This window comes from Mauremys mutica, chromosome 2 (assembly GCF_020497125.1).
Source record: "Mauremys mutica isolate MM-2020 ecotype Southern chromosome 2, ASM2049712v1, whole genome shotgun sequence".
Taxonomy (NCBI): domain Eukaryota; kingdom Metazoa; phylum Chordata; order Testudines; family Geoemydidae; genus Mauremys; species Mauremys mutica.
Genome location: NC_059073.1, coordinates 143,499,458 through 143,524,990, shown reverse-complemented (window position 1 = coordinate 143,524,990; position 25,533 = coordinate 143,499,458). Strand labels below are relative to the sequence as shown.

General features: G+C 51.4%; 1 protein-coding gene across 2 annotated transcripts in view; it reads left to right on the top strand.

Annotated features, from left to right (window-relative positions):
* ADD2 (adducin 2) overlaps positions 1 to 25,533 on the top strand; it is a 112,962-nt gene that overhangs the window by 70,890 nt on the left and 16,539 nt on the right. The window contains exons 2-13 of one of the 2 annotated variants that reach the window (XM_045008206.1): positions 2,992 to 3,222; positions 4,074 to 4,209; positions 5,502 to 5,653; positions 7,989 to 8,069; positions 8,824 to 8,973; positions 11,543 to 11,686; positions 12,334 to 12,432; positions 18,617 to 18,793; positions 21,454 to 21,711; positions 22,790 to 22,909; positions 23,661 to 23,750; positions 25,072 to 25,237. In XM_045008206.1, the coding sequence (XP_044864141.1) occupies positions 3,025 to 3,222; positions 4,074 to 4,209; positions 5,502 to 5,653; positions 7,989 to 8,069; positions 8,824 to 8,973; positions 11,543 to 11,686; positions 12,334 to 12,432; positions 18,617 to 18,793; positions 21,454 to 21,711; positions 22,790 to 22,909; positions 23,661 to 23,750; positions 25,072 to 25,237 (1,771 nt within the window). In that variant the 5' untranslated portion in view covers positions 2,992 to 3,024. Of the gene's footprint in view, positions 1 to 2,946; positions 3,223 to 4,073; positions 4,210 to 5,501; positions 5,654 to 7,988; positions 8,070 to 8,823; positions 8,974 to 11,542; positions 11,687 to 12,333; positions 12,433 to 18,616; positions 18,794 to 21,453; positions 21,712 to 22,789; positions 22,910 to 23,660; positions 23,751 to 25,071; positions 25,238 to 25,533 lie in introns of those variants that run through there. The other variant, XM_045008207.1, reaches the window with a different exon arrangement.

The window sequence follows — 25,533 nt, the reverse complement described above, 5'->3', positions numbered from 1 at the left end:
AGTGAGGGAGGAGTCATGGGGTGCAGATGGGTCTTATGCAACATACCAGTTTTCTATTGCTGTCCGTTTCTAATTCTTTCTAATTGCAAAATCTGTGCTTGGCGGAGGGGGCAGGCAGGCAGCCGGACAAGCTCAGCAATCAGCACCAGGGGAGCAGAGCTCGGTGGCAGCAAAACACTTCACTAAGTTGGATTTTCTCTGAGAAAATCTCCAGCCCCCTCGGGAGAAGTCAACATCTCGGGATTCGTTTATGAGCCGAAATGAGGCTTTGCTCTTCCAAGCGGCACTTAAAAGCTTTGGAATTAACAAGACCGAAGCAGAACTTTTGGAGAAATCTGGATCTGAATCTAAACCCCGTGGCCTGTTTTTTCCCCTGCTATGCTCATCCCTGTAGTTTGTGTCTCAGCGAAGTCTGAGGCCGTCCAGCAGTATCATTTCACTCTAGCATGGGCCATGCAGATCCCTAGCTGTAGAATGTAGTTTGGGAGCAGAATGCGATCCCTGACTTCACTGGGGGCATTCCCTGGTCCCCGCCTACATCTCTGTTCACGTTGCACTAGCTAGAAGCCTGCAGGCTGCGCTATTGCTGCAATGAGCCAGTCCCCTTGTATCAGAGTAGCAGCCGTGTTAGTCTGTATCCGCAAAAAGAACAGGAGTACTTGTGGCACCTTAGAGACTAACACATTTATTTCAGCATGAGCTTTCGTGAGCTACAGCTCACTTCTTCGGATGCATAGAATGGAACACACAGACAGGAGATATTTATACATACAGAGAGCATGAAAAGGTGGAAGTATGCATACCACCTTTTCATGTTCTCTGTATGTATAAATATCTCCTGTCTGTGTGTTCCATTCTATGCATCCGAAGAAGTGAGCTGTAGCTCACGAAAGCTCATGCTGAAATAAATGTTAGTCTCTAAGGTGCCACAAGTACTCCAGTCCCCTTGTAGTTAAACACCCATTAGCACTGGGACCTTTCCCCCCCCCACACCCTGCTATTCAGGGTCCCTGAGCTCCTGTGAAAGGCCCTCCCTGTAGAGCAGGTGGAGGTTTAAGTCTCTGGGGCTGTCTCCTGCCCTCTCCATGCTATAAAGGCTGCCTTGCTGTGTGCAGGCTGCATGATGCTAGCCTGCTGGCAGCTTGCAAAGAGCAGATCTCGCCCTGGCTGAATGCTGCTCGCAGTGACTCGTCCATGGCCTTGCTGCTAGGCTCAAGCTTTCTGTGTGCTCTCTAGGGGCTAATCACCATTGCCATCTCAGACTGGACAGACTTAGCCCTCTGTACTCAGCAACGTGAGCTGGGAAGATGAAAGATTAACCCTTAAAAGACTGGTTCTTGGAAGGAAGCATCCAAGTCTCCCGGCCCTCAGGCTCCAAAGAGTTAACATGCTGATGCATGTCTTCCTTTCTCTCCCTCTGGATTGAAGCTGAGAGATGTTCTATGTATCCAGCCCCTGATGGGACCAGCGGGCCTCCCCGGTCAGGTTTATCGCCCTGAGAAACGCCTGCATAACACCCTCCGCAGGCGCTGCGGAAACCGGATTAACCCCAGCGCCAAGAGCAAAGCACGTGCGTGCTGCAGAAATGGAAGCCAGGGTCGCTCTGCAGCAGAGCCACTGCTGTCTGTGAAGACACTGCCCTGTTCCCTGCATGAGATGCCCATAGGGAATCTTATTGCTGTGATCCCAGCTTGGCTCTGTTCCGAGCGCCGACGCACAGGATGCTGCAGAAAATCATCTCCTTGGAGCCAGGCCGAGGAGGGGACTCTCCGGGCAGGCTGCGTCGTGCCACTTGTTAAATGCACAGGCCTGAAAATGATCAGGAAGCAGAGAGGGGACTCTGAACTCTGAGCACAAACTCTAAAATCCTGGCCTTAATTAAGCCTGCTGATTTGAGGGCATAAAGGCGGTTCAGCACATGAGCGCATTAAGCTTTCGCTTCTGGAGGAATGGGTTTAACCGCTGGTTTAGATCACAAAGAAGTTGTTTGGTGGCATCTCATCTTCCTCCACCTCTGTCTTAATCACAATACCACTGCGCGGAAGGACAGGGGAGCCCATTTCTGTTTGAAAGGCTCAGGAGCAGAGCAGCCGGGTGTGCCGCAGGTCAGGACTGAGGTGCATCGGGGAGCAGGCATGGGACTGCAGGGGGCGCTGCAGGACAGGACTGAGGTGCCATTGAGTCACAGGCGGGCTAGTGACTTGCCCAAGTAGAGCAGAGCCCAGGTCTCCCAGCCACCGGACCATCCTGCCTCTTTGTGGCTGGTTTGAATAACTCAGATAATATGAACCTCTAGTATTCAAATTATTCGAGAAACCATAGGCTCTGCTATCATAGGGTAGCCAGGTGTTCAGTTTTTGACCGCAAAGTCTGGTCAAAAAGGGGACCTGATAGTGTCAGATCTACTGACTGGACACGCAGAGTCCAGTTGTCCCCCACGCCAGCCCCTACTCAGCCAGGGGCACCTCCTACCTGCATCGGGCGGCTGCAGCTCCCAGCCCCAGCTCTGCAGGCGAGTGCCTCCCGATCCCCCCAGGGAGGTGTGGAGAGAGGGGGGGAAACCAGTGAGCGATGGAGGGAGGGGGAAAGAGGAGCAAACTGGGTGCGGGGCCTAAGAGGAAAGGGACAGGGCAGGAGTGGGGCCTCAGGGGCAGAGGATGGGCAGGGGCGGGTCCTTGGGGGAAAGGGGTGGGGAAGGGGCGGGTCCTCAGGGGAAGGGGCGAGGAAGGGGAGGTTCTGGCATTCCTGCAGGAGTGTCCATTTTTTAAATATTACGAAGTTGGCTACCCTATGTTATCAACATAAGGGAATCTGCATGCCATGCACCCACCCCCACCCCCCGCATCCCATTATTGTTAACTGAGTTGTACATCATCCACTATCCCCCTGGGCAACATTCAGAATGGGGGGTTTTTATGTTACTGTCAGAGGTGCAATAAACACACATTCAGTCCTGCAGGCAGCTCTTGACCCTTTCATCTCTCCGCACAGGTACCAAGAAGTAAACTCTAGACAGCCGTGAAGATGAGCAACGAAACCACCCCGGAGGCGGTCTCTTCCCCCCCGGTCTCCTCCCCGCCCCCCCAAGGACAGCGTTACTTCGATCGGTTCTCCGAAGATGACCCGGAATATCTGCGCATCCGGAACATGGCGGCCAATCTCCGGCAGGACTTCAACATGATGGAGCAGAAGAAGCGAGTCACCATGATCCTACAGAGCCCAGTGCGTAGAGAGTGCCTGGAAACTGGCCAAAGCGAGGGAGTGGGAGTCAGAGATTGTTATCCCTTGTTCTGTCTCTGTAGCCTAAGACCTAGCGTCTCCACTAGCGGGCTCTCTAATACAGGTGCCTCTATTTATTTGTTTGGAATGCCCAGCTCTAGAAACCAGCTGAAGTCAATAGGAGCTGCGGGTACTCAGCATCTCTGCAAATCAGACCCACTGAGCCACCAAAATGACTGGCCAGATTCTTAAAATCTCCCAGCATGTTGGGTGCTGAGCCCTTCTAAAATCTGGCCTTAGGTGTCTAAAGTTGGACATCCAAAAATGGAGACTTCCCCCTGCCCCATTATTAAAAGCCCCTTCTACAAGCATGAGAGCTGAGGGGAGGGATAGCTCAGTGGTTTGAACATTGGCCTGCTAAACCCAGGATTGTGAGTTCAATCCTTGAGGGGGCCTCTTAGGGATATGGGGCAAAAATCTGTCTGGGGATGGTCCTGCTTTGAGCAGGGAGTTGGACTAGATGACCTCCTGAGGTCCCTTCCAAACCTGATATTCTATGAAGCTTTCTCCTCTTGGATGGGTCACCGGGGCATGCCCTGTGCTTAAGGGATGGAGCATAGAGAGAGCAACTGATGCCCAGTGTCCTCCTTTAGGTGTTGCTTGTTCCCCTGTGCCAGCAGGGCTGTGAGTGCTAACTGTGTTTAATGTGCGAGGCCGGGGAGCCTGCTTCCCATTAAGCTGCCGGCTTTGTCAGGGAGATGCTGGCTCTGTAACGTTCACGGCGTGGCTGTAGGGCAGTGTGGGCGCCGATCTGTGAAACTGCTGACGATTCACTGCCTTCCATGCTGTTTCAGTCTTTCAGAGAGGAGCTGGAGAGCCTTATCCAAGACCAAATGAAGAAAGGGAACAACTCCAACATCTGGGCCCTGCGACAGATCGCAGATTTCATGGCCAGCACTGCTCCCTCCGTCTTCCCCACCTCGCCCATCAGTATGTTGGTGGATAACCCTTCTCAGGGGCTGGAGGGGGGCGGGGAGGCCTGCCTTGTCGCCAAATTACCAAACCGGGGTGGGACAGGGATTGCAGGATTCAGAAAGACAACCAAAGGCACCTATGGTGCCCATCTCCTAGTGAATTTCAGTTGGATGGAGGTGCCTAATTCCCCTAGGCTAACAAGAAAGTCTCAGCTATATCTCTCCCATCTCTGCATGGGGTTGTTCGAAGCTCTCATGGTTTCCAGTGAAATATTATCTAGTTCCACTGATTTCACATACACCCATACAGTGGTCAGCTTCAATGGCAACCAGCATAAGGATAAATAACACTGGGTTTGTGCTCCTCTTTGCTTCTTTATAATGCACAAAGCAGGCCTTGAAGACTGTGCTTTGCTGACTCTATTTTGAAGGGTTTCCCCTCTTTATATTTCACCTTAAAAATTCCAGGAATATCAAATCATTCCCTGCTTTTCCTAGAGGTCTCCTTGGAAGAGCAGAGAACTGTAGCAGGAGCTTTTCTAGCCCTTAACTAAAGAAATGAGTGGCTGTCTCTTTAACAAAGAGAAGCTTCCTCCCAAGTGTTTTTCATGCACTTGAGTTGAATAAGTGATAATAAAAGAGGTATTTTAAAATGCCCTGAACGTTATTGCCTAAAAAGGTAAACATTAGAGTTGTCTAACATTTTTTGTTCAACTGCTTTTTGATGAAAAATGTCTGTGGGTTGTTTTTTTTAAATGGAATGTTTTGCAAAAAATTGTTTTGTTTTTTTTAATTTTCCATGTTTCTGATCAAGCAAAATGTTCCTCTTTCCTTCCCAATTTTTCCTCCCCTCCCCTCCCCCAATGTTTTTAATGGCAAAGTATAAAAAAAAGAAGAGTTAGAGAAAAGGGGCAAAAAAAGGATGGGGTGGGGGGAATCCTAAAAATAAGATCAACCCTAACCAATTGCATTTAAAAATGGGGCTAGGGAGGGTGCTCCCCTTGTGTTTTGTATCCAGCGCTCCCCATCCCCAGTCTAAGACTGGCAGTGATGGGTTCGAGAGTCCCACAGATCCTTCCATGGCCCTTGTGGGCTGAGAGATAATGTGAAGGCTCAGGGAAGGGAAACCACCGTGGCAGACCACAGATACGGACTGAAGAGCTCGGGGTAGTGTCCTGCCTCTCATCTAGGGGAACAGATAGAGATTGGATGGGCCAGTTCCCGTGGCCTCGAAGCCTCCTTGCTTCTCAAAGTACCTTCTAGCCAGGAGCCCCTCAAACCGGCTAATCGAGCTCTGCTTCTCCTCAGGTCTCTCCACGGTGACACCCATCAACGACCTCCATAGCACCGAGTTGCTGTCCCTAGCGAAAGGGGAGCGGCTCATGCGTTGCAAGGTTGGCAGCATCTACCGACTGCTGGACCTGTATGGCTGGGCGCAGCTCAGCAACACCTACGTCACGGTGAGGGGGGAGCCCCAGTGGTAACATGAACATGGGGCCATCTCTGTAGTGAGGATGGACTATGACTAGGGACCTACCAAACTCACAGTCCATTTTGGTCAATTCCACAGTTGTAAGATTTTAAAAATCGTACATTTCATGATTTCAGATATTTAAATCTGAAATTTCACAGTGTTGTAACTCTAGGGGTCTTAACCCAAAAGGGGGTTCTGGAGAGGGGTTGCAAGGTTATTGTAGGGGGGTTGCAGTATTGCCACTCTTACTGCTGGGGGTGGCACTACCTTCAGAGCTGGGCTGCCAGAGAGCGGTGGCTGCTGGCCAAGAGCCCAGCTCTGAAGGCAGCACCACTGCCAGCAGCAGCGCAGAAGTAAGGATGGCCTGGTATGGTATTGCCGCCCTCACTTCTGCGCTGCTCCTGGCAGGGCGCTGCCTTCAGAGCTGGGCACCTGGCCAACAGCCGCCGCTCTCTGGCCACTCAGCTCAGAAGACAGCACCAAAGTAAGGGTGGCAATACTACAACCCCTCCTACAATAACCTAGCAACCCCCCCGCGCCTTCTTTTTGGGTCAGGACCCCCAGTTTGAGAAACGCTGGTCTCCCCCGTGAAATCAGTATTGTATAGCGTAAAAGCACATAAAAGACCAGATTTTGCAGGGGGAGACCAGATTTCATGGTCTGTGATGCGTTTTTCACAGTCGTGAATTTGGTAGGGCTCTACAGATGACCACACACTGCCGTCCTCCTGCCTTTGCCCTCCACATCCTACTGTGGAGCTGAGATGGAAGCATAGAGTTCTTGGTCCTCCAGTTACCAGAGTGGACCAGACTTGTAGGTGGAAGGATATAAAGAGAGGGAGTTCCGATTGGGAGACCGATCTCATCTTTTCTACTAAATTCTGGCATCCCTCAGCAAACACTACACCATGTAGCCAGTGCAGAAATGTCACATTTGGCACACGCTGTTTGTGCTGGTATCTTGCAGAAGCCAATGCATGATCCTTGAGAGGAAGGGGAAAGGAAAACCTCTCCAACCTACAGTGCTGGTTAGCACCTGGTCAGCGGTTTAATACTATAGGTGGGAGTTGGCAGTTCAAAGTGAATTATCTCATGATGTCTGCTCAGCTGTGCCCTGAATCAAATGACCCTGTTCTTACATGCACATGTGCACGGTCAGAAAGCATCCAGCTGTGACTTCCACAGGCTGACTTTACAGTCCTAGCTTGGGAACTGCTCCTCAGCTGGTTAGACAAGAATTCCCTTTCAGGCCATTCATTTGCTTACTACACCAAGTGGGCCAGATCTTCAGTGGAGCTATACTGAGCATCTGGACCAGAGACAACTAGTAAAGACAGCAAAAAAACAAAAAAACAAAAAACATAGTGAGTGGCATAGACACTACTGAGAAATGCCATATCCCTTTATCTTTGTGATCAAAGGCTGGGAAATCTAGCAGCTCCAGCACCGCCACATGGCATGTGATCATGGAACATTCAGCACTAGACTCTTTGAATTTTTCTGTGTCACTGACTTCCTTTTTAGTTCAACCCCAATTTCCAGGGTTTCAAGTTCTTGCCCATTGTGACTCAAGCGGTGCAGTATTGAGACCAAGCTTGGTCAGTCACGTTTGACTTTCCCAGAGATCTGAAACCAAAATGAAACACGGTGGGATCTCAGAGATTGGAGGCTTGAGAGGGAAATGCAGATGAAAGGAATTATGTTTGGTTTCTTAGCATTTTAGGTGGGCTTGGAAGGATCTAGCACGCTCCCGGATTCCATCCCAGCCCGAGCCTGAACGTCTACACTGCAATTTAACAGCCCCTTAGCCCAAGCCCAAGCCAGCTGTCACAGGCCAGCTGCAGGTTTTTAATTGCAGCATAGACCTATCCTTAGTCCTGGCCAGGAGTATGTGGTCATGGAATGAACCCTTGACTAAATGACATGGTTTGGAATGGAAATGGCTATAGAAAAGACAAGTATCAGAGGGGTAGCCGTGTTAGTCTGGATCTGTAAAAGCAGCAAAGAATCCTGTGGCACCTTATAGACTAACAGACGTTTTGGAGCATGAGCTTTTGTGGGTGAATACCCACTTCGTCTGACTTGCATCTGACGAAGTGGGTATTCACCCACCAAAGCTCATGCTCCAAAACGTCTGTTAGTCTATAAGGTGCCACAGGATTCTTTGCTGTTTTTATAGAAAAGACAGATACTCTTAGTAATATGAAGAACTCAGAATGTGCCACCAGGAAAGTAAGAATGCACATGCTACTGAAAATTGTCCAGTTAACCCTAACTCGCCTCTCCTCCCCACTCCCACCCCCTGTGCATTTCTTTTGGTAGATGCGTGTCAGCAAAGAACAGGATCACTTCTTGATCTGCCCTAAAGGTCTTTCGTGTAATGAAGTCACCGCTTCTAGTCTGGTGAGTGTGCTAAATAACATCCTCTCCTTTCATAATGAAGCCCTCCACTTTCTCTCTCTCTCGAGATGATAAAGTAAATCCAGGCTGGTAAATCTGGGACCGCTTTGGAAGATGTTGACAGCAAAGAATTCTGTATGAGAGATGGTTTAAAAAAAACACAAAAATTATGATGATGATTTTTTTTTTTTTTACAAATTCCACCTCCCCTCCCACCGTTTTTTCTCAAAAATTTGAAATTTGAAATGCTCCAGAGTGGTTTGACAACTGCGGTGTGAAGGGGAGAGAAATACATGTGGCAATCTCACCATTTTTTCCACCCTTTTTTGGTCAAAATTCAAAGTTTTAAATTTTTTCATCACCGTTTTGAAACTCAACATTTTTTGTCCAGCTCCTATCTATAAGGAGACAAGCCATATAGGAACGGGCTGAGTTGCTGTAAAATTGTAGGACCTGATTCTGTATCCCATACCTACCTCGCAGGCTTAATTCATAGATTCCATGGCCAGAATGAACCATTGTGATCATCTAGTCTGACCTCCTGTAGAGCGCAGGCCAGAGAACTCCCCCAAAATACTTCCTAGATCAGATCTTTTAGAAGGGAGCACATTCATTGAATGCAGAGCCACCTGGAAGGTGGATCCAACGGGTTGATGACAGAGCACAGTGGTGTTCTGCAGATGTGGGGTGAGCCATGGGGAGTGTGAATTCCTCCCCTCCCTGGTAAATCTGCTGCCTCATTTCTTTCCTGCTGCAGATTAAAGTGAACATCCTGGGTGAAGTGGTGGAGCAGGGCAGCACCAGTTTTTCCGTGGACGCTAGAGGATTCAGCCTGCACTCAGCCATCTACGCAGCCAGACCCGACGTCAGATGCATTATCCACTTGCACACGCCTGCCACTGCAGCGGTAAGGAGCCCCATCAGTCATGCTGATGGGCCCCGGTTTGCCAGGGTCAGCTGCTGTACAGTTTGCCATGGTTTGCACTGCAGCTATAGAGAGCTGCAGAGTTCAGGTCCAGCTCTGAACACTCCTGAAAGTGGGGAATCCAGGGCTTCGTTCAGGCTCATTGCTGATAACACCCTGCTCACCTCTGCGGTTTTGAGATCTGTGTGTGTCATCCCCACTCCACGAGTCTCTCAAACACATCACTTCCTCAGAGACTGATCCACATCCTGTTAAAATCAGTGGAATTAACGTGACCTCTGACACAGTGGCATTAAGTTTCATTTCCCTTTAGAAACCCGATGATGTTTTTACACATCCAGACTCACACAGCTACCCCTCTGATACTTAAATAGGATAGATATGTGCATCAAATAAAGCTGTTCCTTTAAGAGCTAATAACAACAGAACATCTGCTCAGGAGAATGGCCTCTTGTTTCCGGACAGCCACAGCATTTGTTGACCCTGGGACAAAACTCAAAGGCAGTGGCTTTGTTAGCCCAAATGTCTAGCACAAGCCCATCTCTGCTAAGGAGCTTCATTCGTAATGGGTTATGAGAGACCAGTCCTTACTGAGGCATATTTTCCAGTGGGATTCAACTTGGGCTTTAAAACTGTACCTGAGACTTTATAACACCTCCCCAACCCCCTGAGCATGCAAATGGTCTTTGCTCATGCAAAGATGAGATGGATGAAACTCACCCCAGTGCAACAGAGTTGCATCAGACCATGTGCACCACTTTGAACGCCATTTAAACCCTTTGAGGGGCTAGAACTCAGGAGTTCAGAGTTCTGTTGCCACCTCGGTCACCGACAGTGTGACCTTGCGCAAGTTGCTGAATGGCTCAGTGCCTCAATTTCCCCATCTGTTCTGTGGGGATAATACTTGACTTACAGAGGTGTTGTGAGACTACCTGCCCTCTCTTGCCCCTGGCATGCTACTGCTCAGGGGGATTACCCAGAACTGGGCAAGGTCTGTGCTCATCCAGTCCTCTCTGCACAGTGGAACTGTGCTGTTTCTGCCACACTGGAATGCTGCCCAGCCCCAGAGAAGGGGGCTCCATTTGCCCCTCACTTGAGCACTTCTCTGATATGTTCAGGTTCCGTTATTTAAGAAATAAACATTTTTTTCCTCCAAACTTCATTTGATTCACCTTCGGTCAGTTGCTTTATGCTTCTAATGTGATGCAGGGCCGCAGAAACTGTGGGTGGGATGCATAAAAGTAAGCGAAAGACCCGCAGCCCCTGGGAGAAGAAAGGCCAAAATATGTGACTGCTACAAAACTGAAGGTTTTCTGCGTTCCTTTTATTGGCACTGATGGCAGAGGTTCATTTTTCACACTGAACCTTCATTGCTTCATATGCCCGTGAACTGATCAGCTGATGCAACTGCTGGTCTGAGGGGCCAGTCCTGGGAGATGCTGGGCAAGCTCAGGTCCCATTGATTTCACTGAGACAGAGGAAGAAGGATGCTCAAGATACTGCAGGATCAGGGCCGTAAAAGTGCAACAACAGGCCACAGGCTACAGCTTTGGCCACAGCTTGCAGGTTTGAAAGCTGAGCATAGACTTGACAGGTGCGTTAGTTTAAACATGAGCAGGGAACCAAAATTACACTAAACTGGGAAGAGTGATAGATACGCTGGAGGGCAGGGATAGGATACAGAGGGACCTAGACAAATTAGAGGATTGGGCCAAAAGAAATCTGTTGAGGTTCAACAAGGACAAGTGCAGAGTCCTGCACTTAGGACAGAAGAATCCCCTGCACTGCTACAGACTAGGGACCGAGTGGCTAGGCAGCAGTTCTGCAGAAAAGGACCTAGGGGTTACAGTGGACGAGAAGCTGGATATGAGTCAGCAGTGTGCCCTTGTTGCCAAGAAGGCTAATGGCCTTTTGGGCTGTATAAGCAGGAGCATTGCCAGCAGATCGAGGGACGTGATCATTCCCCTCTATTTGACATTGATGAGGCCTCATCTGGAGTACTGTGTCCAGTTTTGGGCCCCACACTACAAGAAGGATGTGGAAAAATTGGAAAGAGTCCAACGGAGGGCAACAAAAATGATTAGGGGGCTGGAGCACATGACCTATGAGGAGAGGCTGAGGGAACTGGGATTGTTTAGTCTGCAGAAAAGAAGAATGAGGGGGGATTTGATAGCTGCTTTCAACGACCTGAAGGGGGGTTCCAAAGAGGATGGATCTAGACTGTTCTCAGTGGTACCAGATGACAGAAAAAGGAGTAATGGTCTCAAGTTGCAGAGGGGGAGGTTTAGGTTGGATATTAGGAAAATCTTTTTCACGGGAGGGTGGTGAAGCACTGGAATGGGTTCTCTAGGGAGGTGGTGGAATCTCCTTCCGTAGAGGTTTTTAAGGCCCAACTTGACAAAGCCCTGGCTGGGATGATTTAGTTGGGGATTGGTCCTGCTTTGGGCAGGGGGTTGGACTAGATGACCTCCTGAGGTCCCTTCCAACCCTGATATTCTACGATTCTATGCTGATCTTCCCCTTTGCTTCCTGCATTCTCTCTGTTCGCCAGGTGTCTGCCATGAAATGTGGCATTCTGCCTGTATCCCACGATGCATTGCTGCTGGGCAACATGGTGTACTTCGATTTCAATGGAGAGATGGAGGAAGAGGCAGACAGGATTGAGCTACAGAAGTGCCTTGGACCAACCTGCAAGGTTAGGAGAAAAGACACGCTCCTCGGACTGAAAGACTTTATGTCTGATCGGCTGTTAGGCTAATACAGGAAAGGGTTTGGCCCAGTAATATTTTCATTGGAGATGGGCTGAAGAGGTGGCGTTCAGATCTGGGTCCAAACCAGGCCTGGGCTGGGGTTGGGGTTGGGGTTCTGGTTTGAGGTCCTGTCAGGGCTTCACATTCTGACGTGTCGTCAGATTTTGGCCTGTCATATGGCTAAAGCACCAGACTGAGAGATCTGGGTTCCATAGCTGGCTGGGCTATTGCCCTGCTGTTTGAGTTTGGGCCTCCCAAGTGCCTCAGTTTACCCATCTGTGTCTGTGACATACCTGGAGGAGTTCCTGACACAGCAAGAGGAGTGCCACATAGATTAGATTACAAGGAAATGGCCAATAACCCAGGCGAAGTATCAGAACTACTCAACATCTGGGAAGTTACAAAGGTGTTAAATTGCTGTCACCTTTTACAGAACCTGCCATTGCGAATGTGACCTGAAATAGCCTGCAAGTCATTCCAGGGACCTTTGGGTGCTGGGCAAAAACCCAGACTTGTCATTGGACTGTATCTCTGAGCCTCTTTAGAAAGAAATGGATTCACAGTGTTAGCTAGTGTTTCATTTTCCCCGCAGATCCTGGTGCTGCGAAATCACGGCGTGATCACGCTGGGAGATACAGTGGAGGAAGCTTTTTATAAAACCTTTCACTTGCAGGCTGCTTGTGAGATCCAGGTGAGCGACTCCACCAGGGCAGCACATTGGAATGAGCATCAGCCCTTGTCAATGTGTTTGCAAACTCGCGTCTCATTACCATGCTTTGTTACTCTGCTCAGGGCACTGCACTATGTAGTCTAGATGAATACTCCAGCTAACCAGCCACCTAGGTACTTATGACTCTTGTCACTGTAAAGTTGGAGTGTCTCCCATAAGTTAAAGACAAAACTACTTGCTCTTTTCCCTTCCCTACAGGGGCGGCTCTAGGCACCAACAAAGCAAGCAGCTGCTTGGGGCAGCCCATTTGCAGGAGCGGCAGCTGGCAGGGATCCAGGCTGGGAGCTGAGAACCAACAGGGGGCCCTGGGAGCTGTAGTTCCTTGGTTAGCTCCCTGCCTATGGAGCCAGCCCTGGAACAGGGAAAGAATGACATTTCCCAGCATTCCCTTGGTTGCTATCAACAGGAAAGGGAGGGGGAGGGAGTATGGTAGCTGAAACCTCATGCTGCAGCTTGCTGTGAATGGAGAGCTCACTGCTAGAGCAGGGTGGCACTATGACTGGGGAGCAAGTGTGCCCAAGGAGTAGAAGGCTTTGGCCCAGATATCCCCTTCAGAAGACATTCCCAGACTGGATTAGGGATACTGGTGTGACCTCACCTTGCAGCCCCCAAAGAAGGAATTGGGTGGACTAAATGGACAGTGCCCCTCTCTATCTGAAGCCTAGCAAGGGAGGTATGTGGATCCCACTAGAATTTAAAATGAAAAGTAAGGGAAGGGAGGCTCTACTGGACCTGGGCAGCTTTAGATACAGTACCAGGCGCTTAGGAGGATTTCCACTTCTGAGCCATGGAAGCAGAAATTGACTTTTTCTTTCCAGATTTAACTAATATTCAGAAAGGGAATCTAGCACCTGCCTTCCAGATTTGAACACCTCAAAATTCAGGAGTGCTCAAGCTCAATTTGGGCAGCTGTTACTTCATTTCTCCCAAATCAAATACACTGATCCACTGTAATTTGCTGTAGAAAAAGTAGGATAAAATTGAGCAAGAAATACTTCCCAGTGGTTATTAGGACGGGAATTGCTATTTTCAACAGCCATTGCCTTTTTTTGTTTGTTTTGTTTTGTTTAAAAGGAAAACAGTGATATTGCATTGCAAATTCCCCATAGAAAGAAAGAGTGGAACAAAAGAATAATAAAGGCACCTCAACTTTTCCTCATTTATGGAGGACAGTCTTATAATACACATCCAGATATCCTCCAATCACACAAGCTGAAAATGGTTCCTCTTTACTGCAGTTCTGTAACCATATGGGAACCAATCCTGTCTGTGTTCTGTGCACATCCAAAATTCCTGCTGAATGACCTGCCCTGGGAGCAAGTTACCAGTGACCCAGGGCTGGGGCGGAAGGAGGGTGCAGGTGGAGGGGGGGGGGGAGGAGAGCCCAGGGCTGGCGCGGCAGGGGTGTGTGGGTGGAGGGGCTCTGGGGAGGGGGGAAGGGAGGAGCCCAGAGCTGGAGCAGCATGGGGTGGGGGTGGGCCCAGGGCTGGGGTGGCAGGGGAGAGCCCAGGGCTGGGGGGGGACAAGGGGGTGTGGGTTGCGGGGGGGAGAGAGCCCAGGGCTGGGATGGCAGGGGAGGCGGGTCAGGGGGGAGAGCCCAAGGCTGGGGCGGCAGGGGGTGCAGGTGTGGGGGGAGAGCCCCGGGCTGGGGCAGCAAACGGGTGCGGGGGGGGAGCCCAGGGCTGGGGTGGGGGCAGCCACATTTTTTTTTTGCTCGGGGCGGCAAAAAACCTAGAGCCGGCCCTGCTTCCCTAGCACCAGTATAGACTGAGAGACTTACAGTGATAACTTGCTAAGACAGGACTGCATTGTGTCTGGTACGCCTAATATGGGGAGAGACCCAGGATCATTACAAACCCCCTGTACCAGACACAATGAGTCTTGTTGATTGCAAGTTATCACTGTGGTATAAACTGCAGCGTTCTAAAGCATCCATCCCAAATTTCCAGCCACAACTGTGGAATACTCTAGTGCTTGGTGTAGATGGTGGGCCGCAGGATAGCAACATCTTGTTTTGACCCTGGGAAGATGTCCCCCAAGGAGCAGATTAAGGTTTGCACTGTAGGAGAGGGCTGCAGAGAATACAGTGTATTCAGAGTAGCAGCCATGTTAGTCTGTATCTGCAAAAAGAACAGGAATACATGTTAATCTCTAAGGTGCCACAAATTTATTTGAGCATAAGCTTTTGTGGGCTACAGCCCACTTCATCAGATGCATAGAATGGACCATATAGTAAGAAGATATATATATATATATATATATATATATATATAGATTAGATAGATATAGATAGATATAGATAGTAAGAAGTTGACACCTTCTTGTCAACTGTCTGGAATGGGCAGGGCCGGCTCCAGACCCCAGCGCACCAAGCGCACGCTTGGGGCGGCATGCCGCGGGGGGTGCTCTGCCTGTCGCCGGGAGGGCGGCAGGCGACTTCGGTGGACCTCCCGCAGGCGTGTCTGCGGAGGGTCCGCTGGTCCCGCAGCTCTGGTGGACCTCCTGCAGGCGTGCCTGCGGATGCTCCACCGGAGCTGCAGGACCAGCGGACCCTCCGCAGGCACGTCTGCAGGAGGTCCACCGGAGCCGCGCGACCGCCAGAGCGCCCCCCGCGGCATGCCGCCGTGCTTGGGGCGGCAAAATTCCTAGAGCCGCCCCTGGGAATGGGCCATCTTGATTATCACTACAAAAGTGTTTTTTTTTCTCCTGCTGATAATAGCTCATCTTAATTAATTAGCCTCTTAGAGTTGATATGGAGTTCCACCTTTTCGTGTTCTCTGTATGTATATATATATCTTCTTACTATATGTTCCATTCAATGCATCTGATGAAGTGGGCTGTAATCCATGAAAGCTTATGCTCAAATAAATGTGTTAGTCTCTAAAGTGCCACAAGTACTCCTGTCCTTTTAGCAGAGAATACACCAATTCAATCTGGCTGGATTGCACTGATCATTTATCTCCCTCTACTGGGCAGTCCCTGGAACAGACTTCAGGACAGAAACCAACTTCCTTTTTTACAGCTTTGTTTACTGTCGTGGCTTCCAGTCACGCCCAGCTTAATCTTGTGTTTCAGCTGCTGCCCTGTTATTTGCTCAATAACTTGAACTGGGTCTTTGCCTTCTCCTCCACTATTGCCTGTTGTTTTGGGATGGGATTTTCAGACATGTTTGGCATTGGACTAGATGAGTTCCCACTGAAGTCTCTGGGAGCTTTACCACTGACTTCAGTCAGAGCAGGGATTAAATGCTGATTTGGAAACCTCGTCCTCTAAGCCTTCAGAGCTCAGCAAGAGCTCAAATGGGGACACAAAATGAGTGATGTTCTGCATGGCTTGCAGCTGCTATTCATTATTTATACAGTGCCATAAACGTGTGTGGTGCTTTCACGGTGAAGAAAAGACAGTGGCCCTGATTTGGCTGTTGCATATACACCAGCGTAAATCAGGAATAACTCCACCAAAGTCAATGGCGATACACCCATATAAAAACCAAAGCGCGATGTGAATCAGGCCCAAATCAGTCCCAAAGAGCTCACATGGCAAGAGATGGTATTTCAGGCGTAGTATGTGTTCGCTGGGCTAGCTTGGGGAGCATTCGCCTTCAGTACACCATGTAGGCGCACCTGTACACACGCTTTGAGACAATGGTGGCGCAAGTTTCAACCTGAGCCATGTCCAGAAAAAGTCTTTGGCTCCAAACCCCTCACTACATTGGAGCTGCAGTTATTGTAGTTAAAATGATTAGTACTTATTATCAAGTACCATCAATTCTACCAATGCCATGGATTCATTTCTAGGCGTAGATCAGAGCAGGGTGCTTTGCCAGCACGCTGGAGGCTTTTGACTCATGTTGAAAACACCCAAGGGCACCAGTGCTTTACTCCACACCTGCCTCTCTTACCCTCTTCTCTGCTGCCCTGTCCCCCTCACTCGTCTTCCTTACAATGCCCCCGCCCCCTTCTCTTTTCTTTCCATTTAGCTGATCCCCTTCTAACTAAAAATGGAACATGACATTGGCTGCCACCACGCTGTTCACTCCGGTTGCCTGTTATGGCCTTTCCCCCACCCTGTGCTTGTCTTGGGTGTTCCGCTTGTAAGCGCTTCAGGGCAGGGAATGGGGAATACTACAATGGGGCCCATCTCTTGGTTGGTCATTAGGACATGAGTGTCATAAATGTGATTCTGTATAATAATGATATCAATCAGCACATCTAGAAAACTATCCTCCCTCGGGTAATCAACGTTAGCCACCCAGAATGTTAACAGACAAACGCCCTCAGCTCTGTCACCAACTCAGATTGCCCCACTTTGTCCTGCTTCCCAAATCCCCAGAAACATAGCACACACAAAAAATACAGCATTTGTCTCAATCTGAGCAAACCAGACAGTCAGCAGGATGCATTGGGAAGAACAGAAAAGGGAATAAACTGGGGTTGCGCTGTTAATAGCTTCTTGTTGGCCACGCGGAGTAAACCGGTTTGTAGGAAGGGTTTGCATTAAGACAGGACAGTGGTCCAGCAGCTCAGGTTTTCCATGCATGGAAGTGATGATATGGACATGTTTGTGATAATGCCACAATCATCAGAGCTTGGTACTGTTATCAGCATTGGAATCACTGAAAGCATCAGTGCTCAAATCGCTGCCCTGGCTCCGTGCCTACAGCCAAACCTCCTGCAGCCCCGCCTACAGCTACTGTAGATTTCCTTTGTGGGTTGGTTTTTTATTCTTTTTATTTTTTAAACAGTGGCTTGTCAGCAAAGCCTGAAAACGCAACATGATGATGCTGACTTTCTTCTGCTCTGTTCTTCCTGCGCGGTGCGGGTGCTAGGGTGACCAGATGTCCCGATTTTATAGGGACAGTCCTGATTTTTGGGTTTTTTTCTTATATAGGCTCCTATTTCCCTCCACCCCCATCCCGATTTTTCACGTTTGCTGTCTGGTCACCCTAGCGGGCGCGGCTATACCAAAACAGCAGGTTTGGTTGCGCTGGTTAGGCAGCTAGCTTGCAATCAGTGTCATTTATTATAAATGCCACTGTCCTCCCCTCTGCACATCGACCTACTTCTTTAGCTGGGAAAAGGAGGTCAGCAGCGCCGCTGAGGCCTGGCCCCTGAGCCATCTGCAGGTGAAGGGCTGGGAATACATGTGCTCTGCAGAATGCCTCCTTCCCACATGCAGTCTTGTTGACGCTGCTACTCATGGGCCCTGCTGCCTGTTTCCTGTCTCTCCGCTCCGCCCCCACTCATTTAGTCATTAACTCCCCAGCGCAATAGCAGCATTTGAATGCCCAGTGACTCCCAAAGCTGCTTGGCTTTGTTTCCAAACTGGCCTGCGCTCTGCCTCTGAGCGCTCAGGGTCTGGGACTGTTACAGACGTATCTCGGCCTTCTGAAATACGGCAACGCCGGGACAAGCGCCACGCAGCTATTTCAGTGCTGTCAGCTGAGGCGAGGGAAAGGTCGTCAGTAAATAAATGAATTGGGACCGATGCTGCAAACCATCCGGGTGCCTGAGTAACATGCACGTTTGCAGGATTAGGGTCTCACATGGCAAGCACTTCAGGGCAGGGGACACTTTTTCCATGGGGGGGGGCGCCTGGGGCTTGGGCGGGGAGGGAGTGCCACCCAGCTCCGCTCCTGGTCCTGGCTGCTGGTCCTGTGTGCTCACGGCTCCACTTCTGGTGAGGCCCCACGCCCGGGGCTCTGCTCCCAGTCCCAGCTGCTGATCCTGCGCCTGGGGCTCTGCGCCTGGCCCCGCGCCTGCCCCCAGCTGTGGCCCCAGCCTCATCCCCCTTACCCCTGTCTGTATCCCCCCGTCCCGGAGCTGCAGCCCTGGCTCCAGAGGGTGGGAGGGGGTTACAGACAGGGGTGAGGGGGGCAAGAGGTAGAAAGTTTGGAGACCACTAGTGTAGGGTAACTCTCTCATGCCCCCAAGGCTGGGCTGGCAGGTAGCTGCTGCAGGAGCTGACTCTAGCGGCTTTATTCCATTCAGGAGCTCCCTTCCACCAAGGGAATTCTCTGCTAGCCAGAATCCCTTCCCCTTTCTGCAGAGCAAACAGGGGGTGGAGCATAACCAAGAATCTGGCCCTTCCTCAGTGGCTTCTCCAGCTGTGCCTGTGTTGCTGTAGTCTCTGTGCTTTGCTCTAGGTCTCTGCCTTGTCTAGCGCTGGGGGAGCTGAGAATCTGATTGTGCTGGAGCGGGAGAAGTACAGGCCCCACGACGTTGGGTCAGTCCGATGGGCCGGGAGCACATTTGGACCCATGCAGAAGAGCCGCCTGGGAGAGCATGAGTTTGAGGCCCTCATGCGAATGCTGGACAACCTGGTAAGTCTCCAGCCGATTTAGCTGTGGCCCATTCCTCATTCTCCACACTCCCTTTCCACCTGCCTGGAGACAGCGCAGATACGTCTATGCAAGCTGCTACTCACATCTCCAGTTGCAGTGTAGACGTAGCGTCAGTATCTCACAGGATGTGTCCCTGGCCAAACAAGCAGTCTGATTTCCTGCTAAGGAATCTGCCTTGAAATGTCAGGCATGCCAGCTGAACAGACTACAAATCCATTTCGGGGCATCCTGAGAGCACTCTTCCTGCCTCTGGGGGGCCAGTTTACAGCAGTACATGCTGCTAATCTTGAGAGGGAAGAGGAAAAGATCTGGGATGTAGATAGCCAGGGGTGAGCTGCAGCGGGTTCGCACGGGTTCGCGGGAACCCGTTGTTAAATTTTAGCAGCCATTTTAGAACCGGTTGTTAAGGGCTGCTAAATTTAACAAAAGTTCCCGCCCTCTCCTGCTCCGCCCCCTTCTCCTCCCCCTCCCCTGCTTCCCGTGAATCAGATGTTCGCGGGAAGCCTGAACAAGCAGCATGGAGGCAGCCAGCAGGTAAGCTGGGGCGCGGAGGGGGAGGGGAGGTGCGGCTGGTTCAGCAGCTCCCGGTCCCAGACCGCGGCTCCCTCCAGCCCAGCGCCGGCCCGGGGAGTCGGGCCCCGCGGCTGCCGCCGAGCGGCCGGGCCCCGGTGCCGGCCCGGGGAGTCGGGCCGAGCGGCCGGGCCCCGGAGCCGGCCCAGCCCGGGGAGTCGGGCCGAGAGGCCGGGCCCCGGTGCCAGCCCGGCCCGGGGAGTCGGGCCCGGGGAGTCGGGCCGGCCCGGCCCGGGGAGTCGGGCCCAGGTGCCGGGCGCGGCCCGGGGAGTCGGGCCCCGGTGCCGGGCGCGGCCCGGGGAGTCGGGCCCTGCAGCGCCAGTCGTGGTCCTGGCAGAGTGGACCCGGTCCCCAGGCAGTGTGGTAAGGGGGCAGGGAGGGGGTGGGTTGTGGGGGGGTGGATAGGGGTCAGGGCAGTCAGAGGGCAGGGAACAGGGGGATTGAATGGGGGCAAGGGTCCCGGGGAGCAGTCAGGAAAGAGCAGGGTTGGATGAGGTGGTGGGGGCACTCAGGGACAGAGAGAAGGGGTAGTTGTATGGGGTAGGAGTTCTGGGGGGCCATTGAGAATGAGAGGAGGGGTTGGGTGGGGCGGCAAGGGGCAGTCAGGGGACAGGGAAGGGGGGGATGGGTCAGGGGTCTCGGAGTGTGTGTGTTAAGGAACATGAGGGGTTGGATGGGGCACGACCCCCCCCACGGAGGGGGGGGGGAAGGAGGGAACCCGTTGTTAAAATTTTGGAGGGAGGAGGAAACCCGTTGTTAAAAATTTGGCAGCTCATCACTGTAGATAGCCCTCATTTAACCATAGGGAGATGGGCAGATAGCAGAGAAGGCCAAAAATGCTTGAATGAAGAACTGTTTCAAAACAAAAAACGCAACAATCTTAAATGTTATAATGGGGTTGGTTGGTTGGTTGGTTGCAATGTTTTTAAAATGTTCTCTTATCAGAAATGTTGTTGCAATCATCATCAAAACTTTCATTCACTGAACCATTCCTAAAAACCAGGATTTGGTTAGACAAAACATGTTAATAAAAATTTCAGTGGTTTTCAAAAAGGGGGAAAAAGAAGAATCAAATCAAGCACTAGATCTGTTTTGAACCCCGTGGCATTTTTCTCTAACCTTTTCCTGCCATTTTTTTGCCCAGTCCTAACAGGGCCGGTGCAAGGATGTTTCGCACCCTAGGCGAAACTTCCACCTTGCGCCCCCTGCACCACCGCCCTGAGGCACCCCCCCTCCGCAGCAGCTCCTCACCCCCCACCCTCCGCCCTGAGGCACACACCCCGCCCCAGCTCACCCCTGCTCCGCCTCCACCCCGAGCACGCCATCACTGCTTCACTTCTCCCGCCTCCCAGGCTTGCGGCGCCTAAGCTGATTGGCGCTGCAAGCCTGAGAGGCGGGAGAAGTGAAGCAGCGATGGCGTGCTTGGGGAGGAGGTGGGGCAGGAGTGAGCTGGGGTGGGGAGTTCCCCTACATGCCGCTCTCCCCCCTTACTTGCTGCAGGTGGCTCTCCCCACGCTCTCCTGCCCCAGCTCCCCCCACCTAAATGCCGGCGGCGACCGGGGCGGCTGAAGATCCGGCCGCCGCAGTCGCTGCTGAAGAAAATAGCGCCCCCCAAATCCTAGCGCCCATGGCAACCGCCTAGGTCGCCTAAATGGTTGCACCGGCCCTGAGTCCTAATAGCTAGAGCAGTGGTCCCCAAACGTTTTACCTCATGCCCCCAATCCCTGTCTGCACTCCCCCTCCCAGAGTCGGGGATGTGGCTCAGGGAGGGGACCTGGACATGGGTAAGGGGGCCAGCGGCCTGGCCACATCTGGGGCCAGCAGCTGGCACCCTGGGCATGCACCCGGCAGGCGGGACCCCAGGCACGGGGCTGGCAACTGGAGCTGGGTACAGGGCCAGGAGTCGGGGTTGGGGCCAGGAGCGGAGCTGGGTGGCACTCCCTGCTGTGCCCTAGCTACGCCCCCCTGAATGTTCCTCTGCGCCCACCTAAGAGGGCACGCCCCACCATTTGGGGACCTCTGAGCTAGAGTTTTCCAAGTAAAGAAGCATTCTGTTTGTGTCCTTCCAGGGTTACCGAACAGGCTACACGTACCGGCACCCCTTTGTCCAGGAGAAAATCAAGCACAAAAGTGATGTGCTGATCCCTGCCACCGTCACAGCATTCGTCTTTGAGGAGGAGGTTGCTCCCATCGCCACCCTCCGACAGCATGCCCAGAAGCAGCAGAAGGAGAAGACCCGCTGGCTAAACACGCCCAACACCTACCTACGGGTGAACATAGCTGAGGAGAATCAGAGAAGCGCAGGCAGCCAGCGGACTAAGACCACGGTAAGGGGCAATGAGCTTTGTGTGCTGGGTACGAGGCACCATCATAAAGGAACATGGCCAACTTCCTCCACAACAGCGGAGCGCAGCGGGTAAGGAGTTAAAAGGCCCAATAGATGCTTGGAGCCAATCTAGACGTTTTCATGATGTTTCTGGTTGGACTCGGTAGACCCCCCAAGCATGGACTCTCCCAGAATAACTGTGGCTCAGGCAAGTACCAGAGTAGGACAGCCTGTAAACCGTTACCTTCAGGTTATGGGGGAAGGTTTTGGGGGGAAGGGGCAGTTTGCATTCAAACCAGTTCACCCATCCCTGAAAACAACCCCCCGGGTTCCAGGCAGCAAAGCTGCTTTCCAGCAGCAACAGGTACCACAGGGAGCCCTCGCAAAATTGGCTTCTGGTCTGTATAAAAATGTTCACCTTCCTCTTCTACTGGGAGATGCACTAACCAGCTGGGGCTTTTACCAGAGTGGAGTCACCTGGGGCATAGACAGAAAGAGTGGGCCAGTGGTGAGGCTGCTAGGTTGGGGCTCTGGAGACACCCAGTCAGTCCCTTACTTTGCCACTGACTTCCTGTGTGACGTTGGGCAAGTCACTTAGCCTCAGTTCTCCATCTGTACAATGGAATAATAGCCCTGCTCTGCCTCACAGGAGCGTGGAGGAGAAATACATTAAAGGTGAGGAGATGCTTAGTTCCTAAGCTAAATAGACATTTGGATAGGGATTTAACAATTGCTTACTAGACACAAGCCAAGGCAAAACCCTAAAGCTGCGCACACCAGAATCCAGATCGATGGAATTGAACCCGAATGGGCTGAACAAAAACCTTGAATGTCAAGGAAGGGGGTGGGTTAGATCTGAATCCAAATTCAGATTCCTGAATTTTGCAGCTAGCCCCTCTCTCTGTAAGGGATTTTACCCAGCTCTGAATGTCTACGAAGTTTAGAACATCCAAAATTCTGTGATGGGTCAGAAACTCATAGGCTGGACCCATGTGTCTCCTAGGTCTTAATGATATTGCAATTCTGGGCTTGATGCATTTTCTTTGCTCTTTCCCTACCCTATCCTTGGTATGGGCCAGTGGATGAAGGCTGACGAGGTGGAAAAGGCCAGCAGCGGGACCTTGATCCGAATCGAAAACCCCAACCAATTTGTGCCTCTCTACACAGACCCACAGGAAGTGCTGGAAATGAGGAACAAGGTGTGGCAGCTCTCAGATGTCTCTCTTGTCACCCCACGCTCTACGGCAGGTTTTAGTTTCCAAGTGGCTGAGAATCAGTAGATTCCTTTGAGACTCCAGTGACCTGACTTTCCTGCAGCTGGTGGGGGAGCAGATGAGCCACTTCCTTTTTACATTTTCTCCTCATTTTACATCAGCAAGTTTAGTGCTGGTGGTGAGGTCCAGACTCGTCGCTTTGAAGTCCTCTGTTCACCACCAGAGCAGGTACCAGGGTAGTTCACGATATACCCCTTCCCCAGCACTGCCTTGTAAACATGATTCAGCACTGATCAGAATGAACCACCCGTAGGTCAGCGGGAAATTCACTTTGTGACCCATTCGGTGCCTGGCCTCCTGGCTGAGACAGAAGTTCCAAATAGTGCCAGTGTCACGCTAAACCTCCCTGTCCTGTAGGAACAGGGTTGAGACGTGTTGGCTTGTTTCAAGGACTGGGCATTAGATGGCATTCAGTCACTACTGAACTAAACTGGATTCAGACGGGCAGCCAAGGAGAGAGAGATCCTGGGCTTGACTCTCTACTTCCTTGCTCCTTGTGTCGTCGTTGATACTGGTGCAAAGAGCTTTTTATGCTCCCTTAGCCCAGGTGTAAATGTCTCTCCGAGGCACAAATCAGTGGCAATTCAAGGCCCGCTCTATTACTGTGCCCCTAAGCCAGCTAGGCTAGGCTTTTATTTCAGCTCTTTTTATTTATTGGCTGATTTTTCACCCACAGATTCGGGAGCAAAACCGCCAGGATGTGAAATCAGCAGGACCCCAGTCCCAGCTCTTAGCCAGCGTGATAGCAGAGAAGAGCAGGAGTCCGGTACTCTTATTAACGAAGGGGCTAACTTCACAGGGAATGTTATAGTGCAGTAAACATCCCTGCTGTCCTGCAGCTCTGCCAATTGAGGCAGCAGCCGTGTGTGGGTTAAGGGTGAATAGAATCACAGAAGATTAGGGTTGGAAGAGACCTCAGGAGGTCATCTAGTCCAACCCCCTGCTCAAAGCAGGACCTATCCCCAACTAAATCATCCCAGCCAGGGATTTGTCAAGCAGGGCCTTAAAAACCTCCAAGGATGGAGATTCCACCACCTCCCTAGGGAACCCATTCCAGTGCTTCTCCACTCTCCTAGTGAAATAGTGTTTCCTAATATCCAACCTAGACCTCTCCCACTGCAACTTGAGACCATTGCTCCTTGTTCTATCATCTGCCACCACTGAGAACAGTCAAGATCCATCCTCTTTGGAACCCCACTTTACGTAGTTGAAGGCTGCTATCAAATCCCTTGTCTTCTGCAGACTAAATAAGCCCAGTTCCTTCAGCCTCTCCTCATAAATCATGTGCCCCAGCCCTCTAATCATTTTTGTTGCCCTCCGCTGGACTCTCCAATTTGTCCACATCCCTTCTGTAGTGGGGGGACCAAAACTGGATGCAATACTCCAGGTATGGCCTCACCAGTGCCGAATAGAGGGGAATCATCACTTCCCTTGATCTGCTGGCCATGCCCCTACTAATCCAGCCCAATATGCCATTGGCCTTCTGGGCTAATAAGGGCACACTCCTGACTCATATCCAGCTTCTCGTCCACTGTAATCCCCAGGCCCTTTTCTGCAGAATAAGCACACAGGCTCTAGCTGCGGAGCTCAGATCAAGGGAATCCTGATGGTGATGTGTTGGTGTTGAAGTGGGGGGCCTCTCTCCCAGCTCAGAGTTGGAGTGGAGCTGCCCTCACCCTGTTAAAACTACACTGTGCCCCAACTCCATGGATGGCAGTATCAAATGGAGACACAGAGTAATGGATCCACTAGCCCAACCCCCCACAGCATCCCCTAAAGTGTTTCTCCCACCTTGGAGCTGAGTTCATGCCCCACAGGGGTTATGTGCCTTTCCCATAACCCGCTCCCCTTGTGCATAGTGGAATCGCACCAGTTCTTCTACACACGGGGATTTGCTCCCTGCAGATCAGGATCAGTGTCGGTGAGAATGAACACTTAAACCATGGGCTGGGCTCCTAGAATACTGAGTCTTGGGTCCGTGACAAAAGAGGATCGCTAGCTTAAGTTACATGGCCCACAAAACCCACTAAACCTTATCCCCAGCCCTTGTGCTGATGCTGCAATGTCGTGTCTGCGGTTGGTTTCAGTCTGCGGAGAGTAACCTGGCTTCCAAAGCAGACACGGAGACACAAGAAGTATCCCAGGAGGAGATACCGACTGAGCCAGAGCCCCCCAACCCATTCAGCCAGCTAACCGACCAAGAGCTGGAGGAGTACAAGAAAGAGGTGGAAAGAAAGAAACTGGGATTAGATGGTAAATAACCGGAGGGAGCGGCCATGGCTTTGTTCGGTCACGTGAAGTGTGTGTGTGTGTGTGTTGCGGGGGGGGGGGGGGCGGTTAACTAGGGCACTGGCCAGGGAATCCAGGTTCTTGTCCTTGCTCTGCCTGGTTCAGAGCAGAGTCCTTCCTCCCAGATCACTGTGAATCGAGCAGAACAGGGACTTGCATCTGGCTCTCCCACATCCCTGTGTATGTACAGCGCTCCCAGAAAACCCTCTCTATGGAAACTGAAACATCTTCAAAACATTTGCGCTTGGAGGAAATACGCT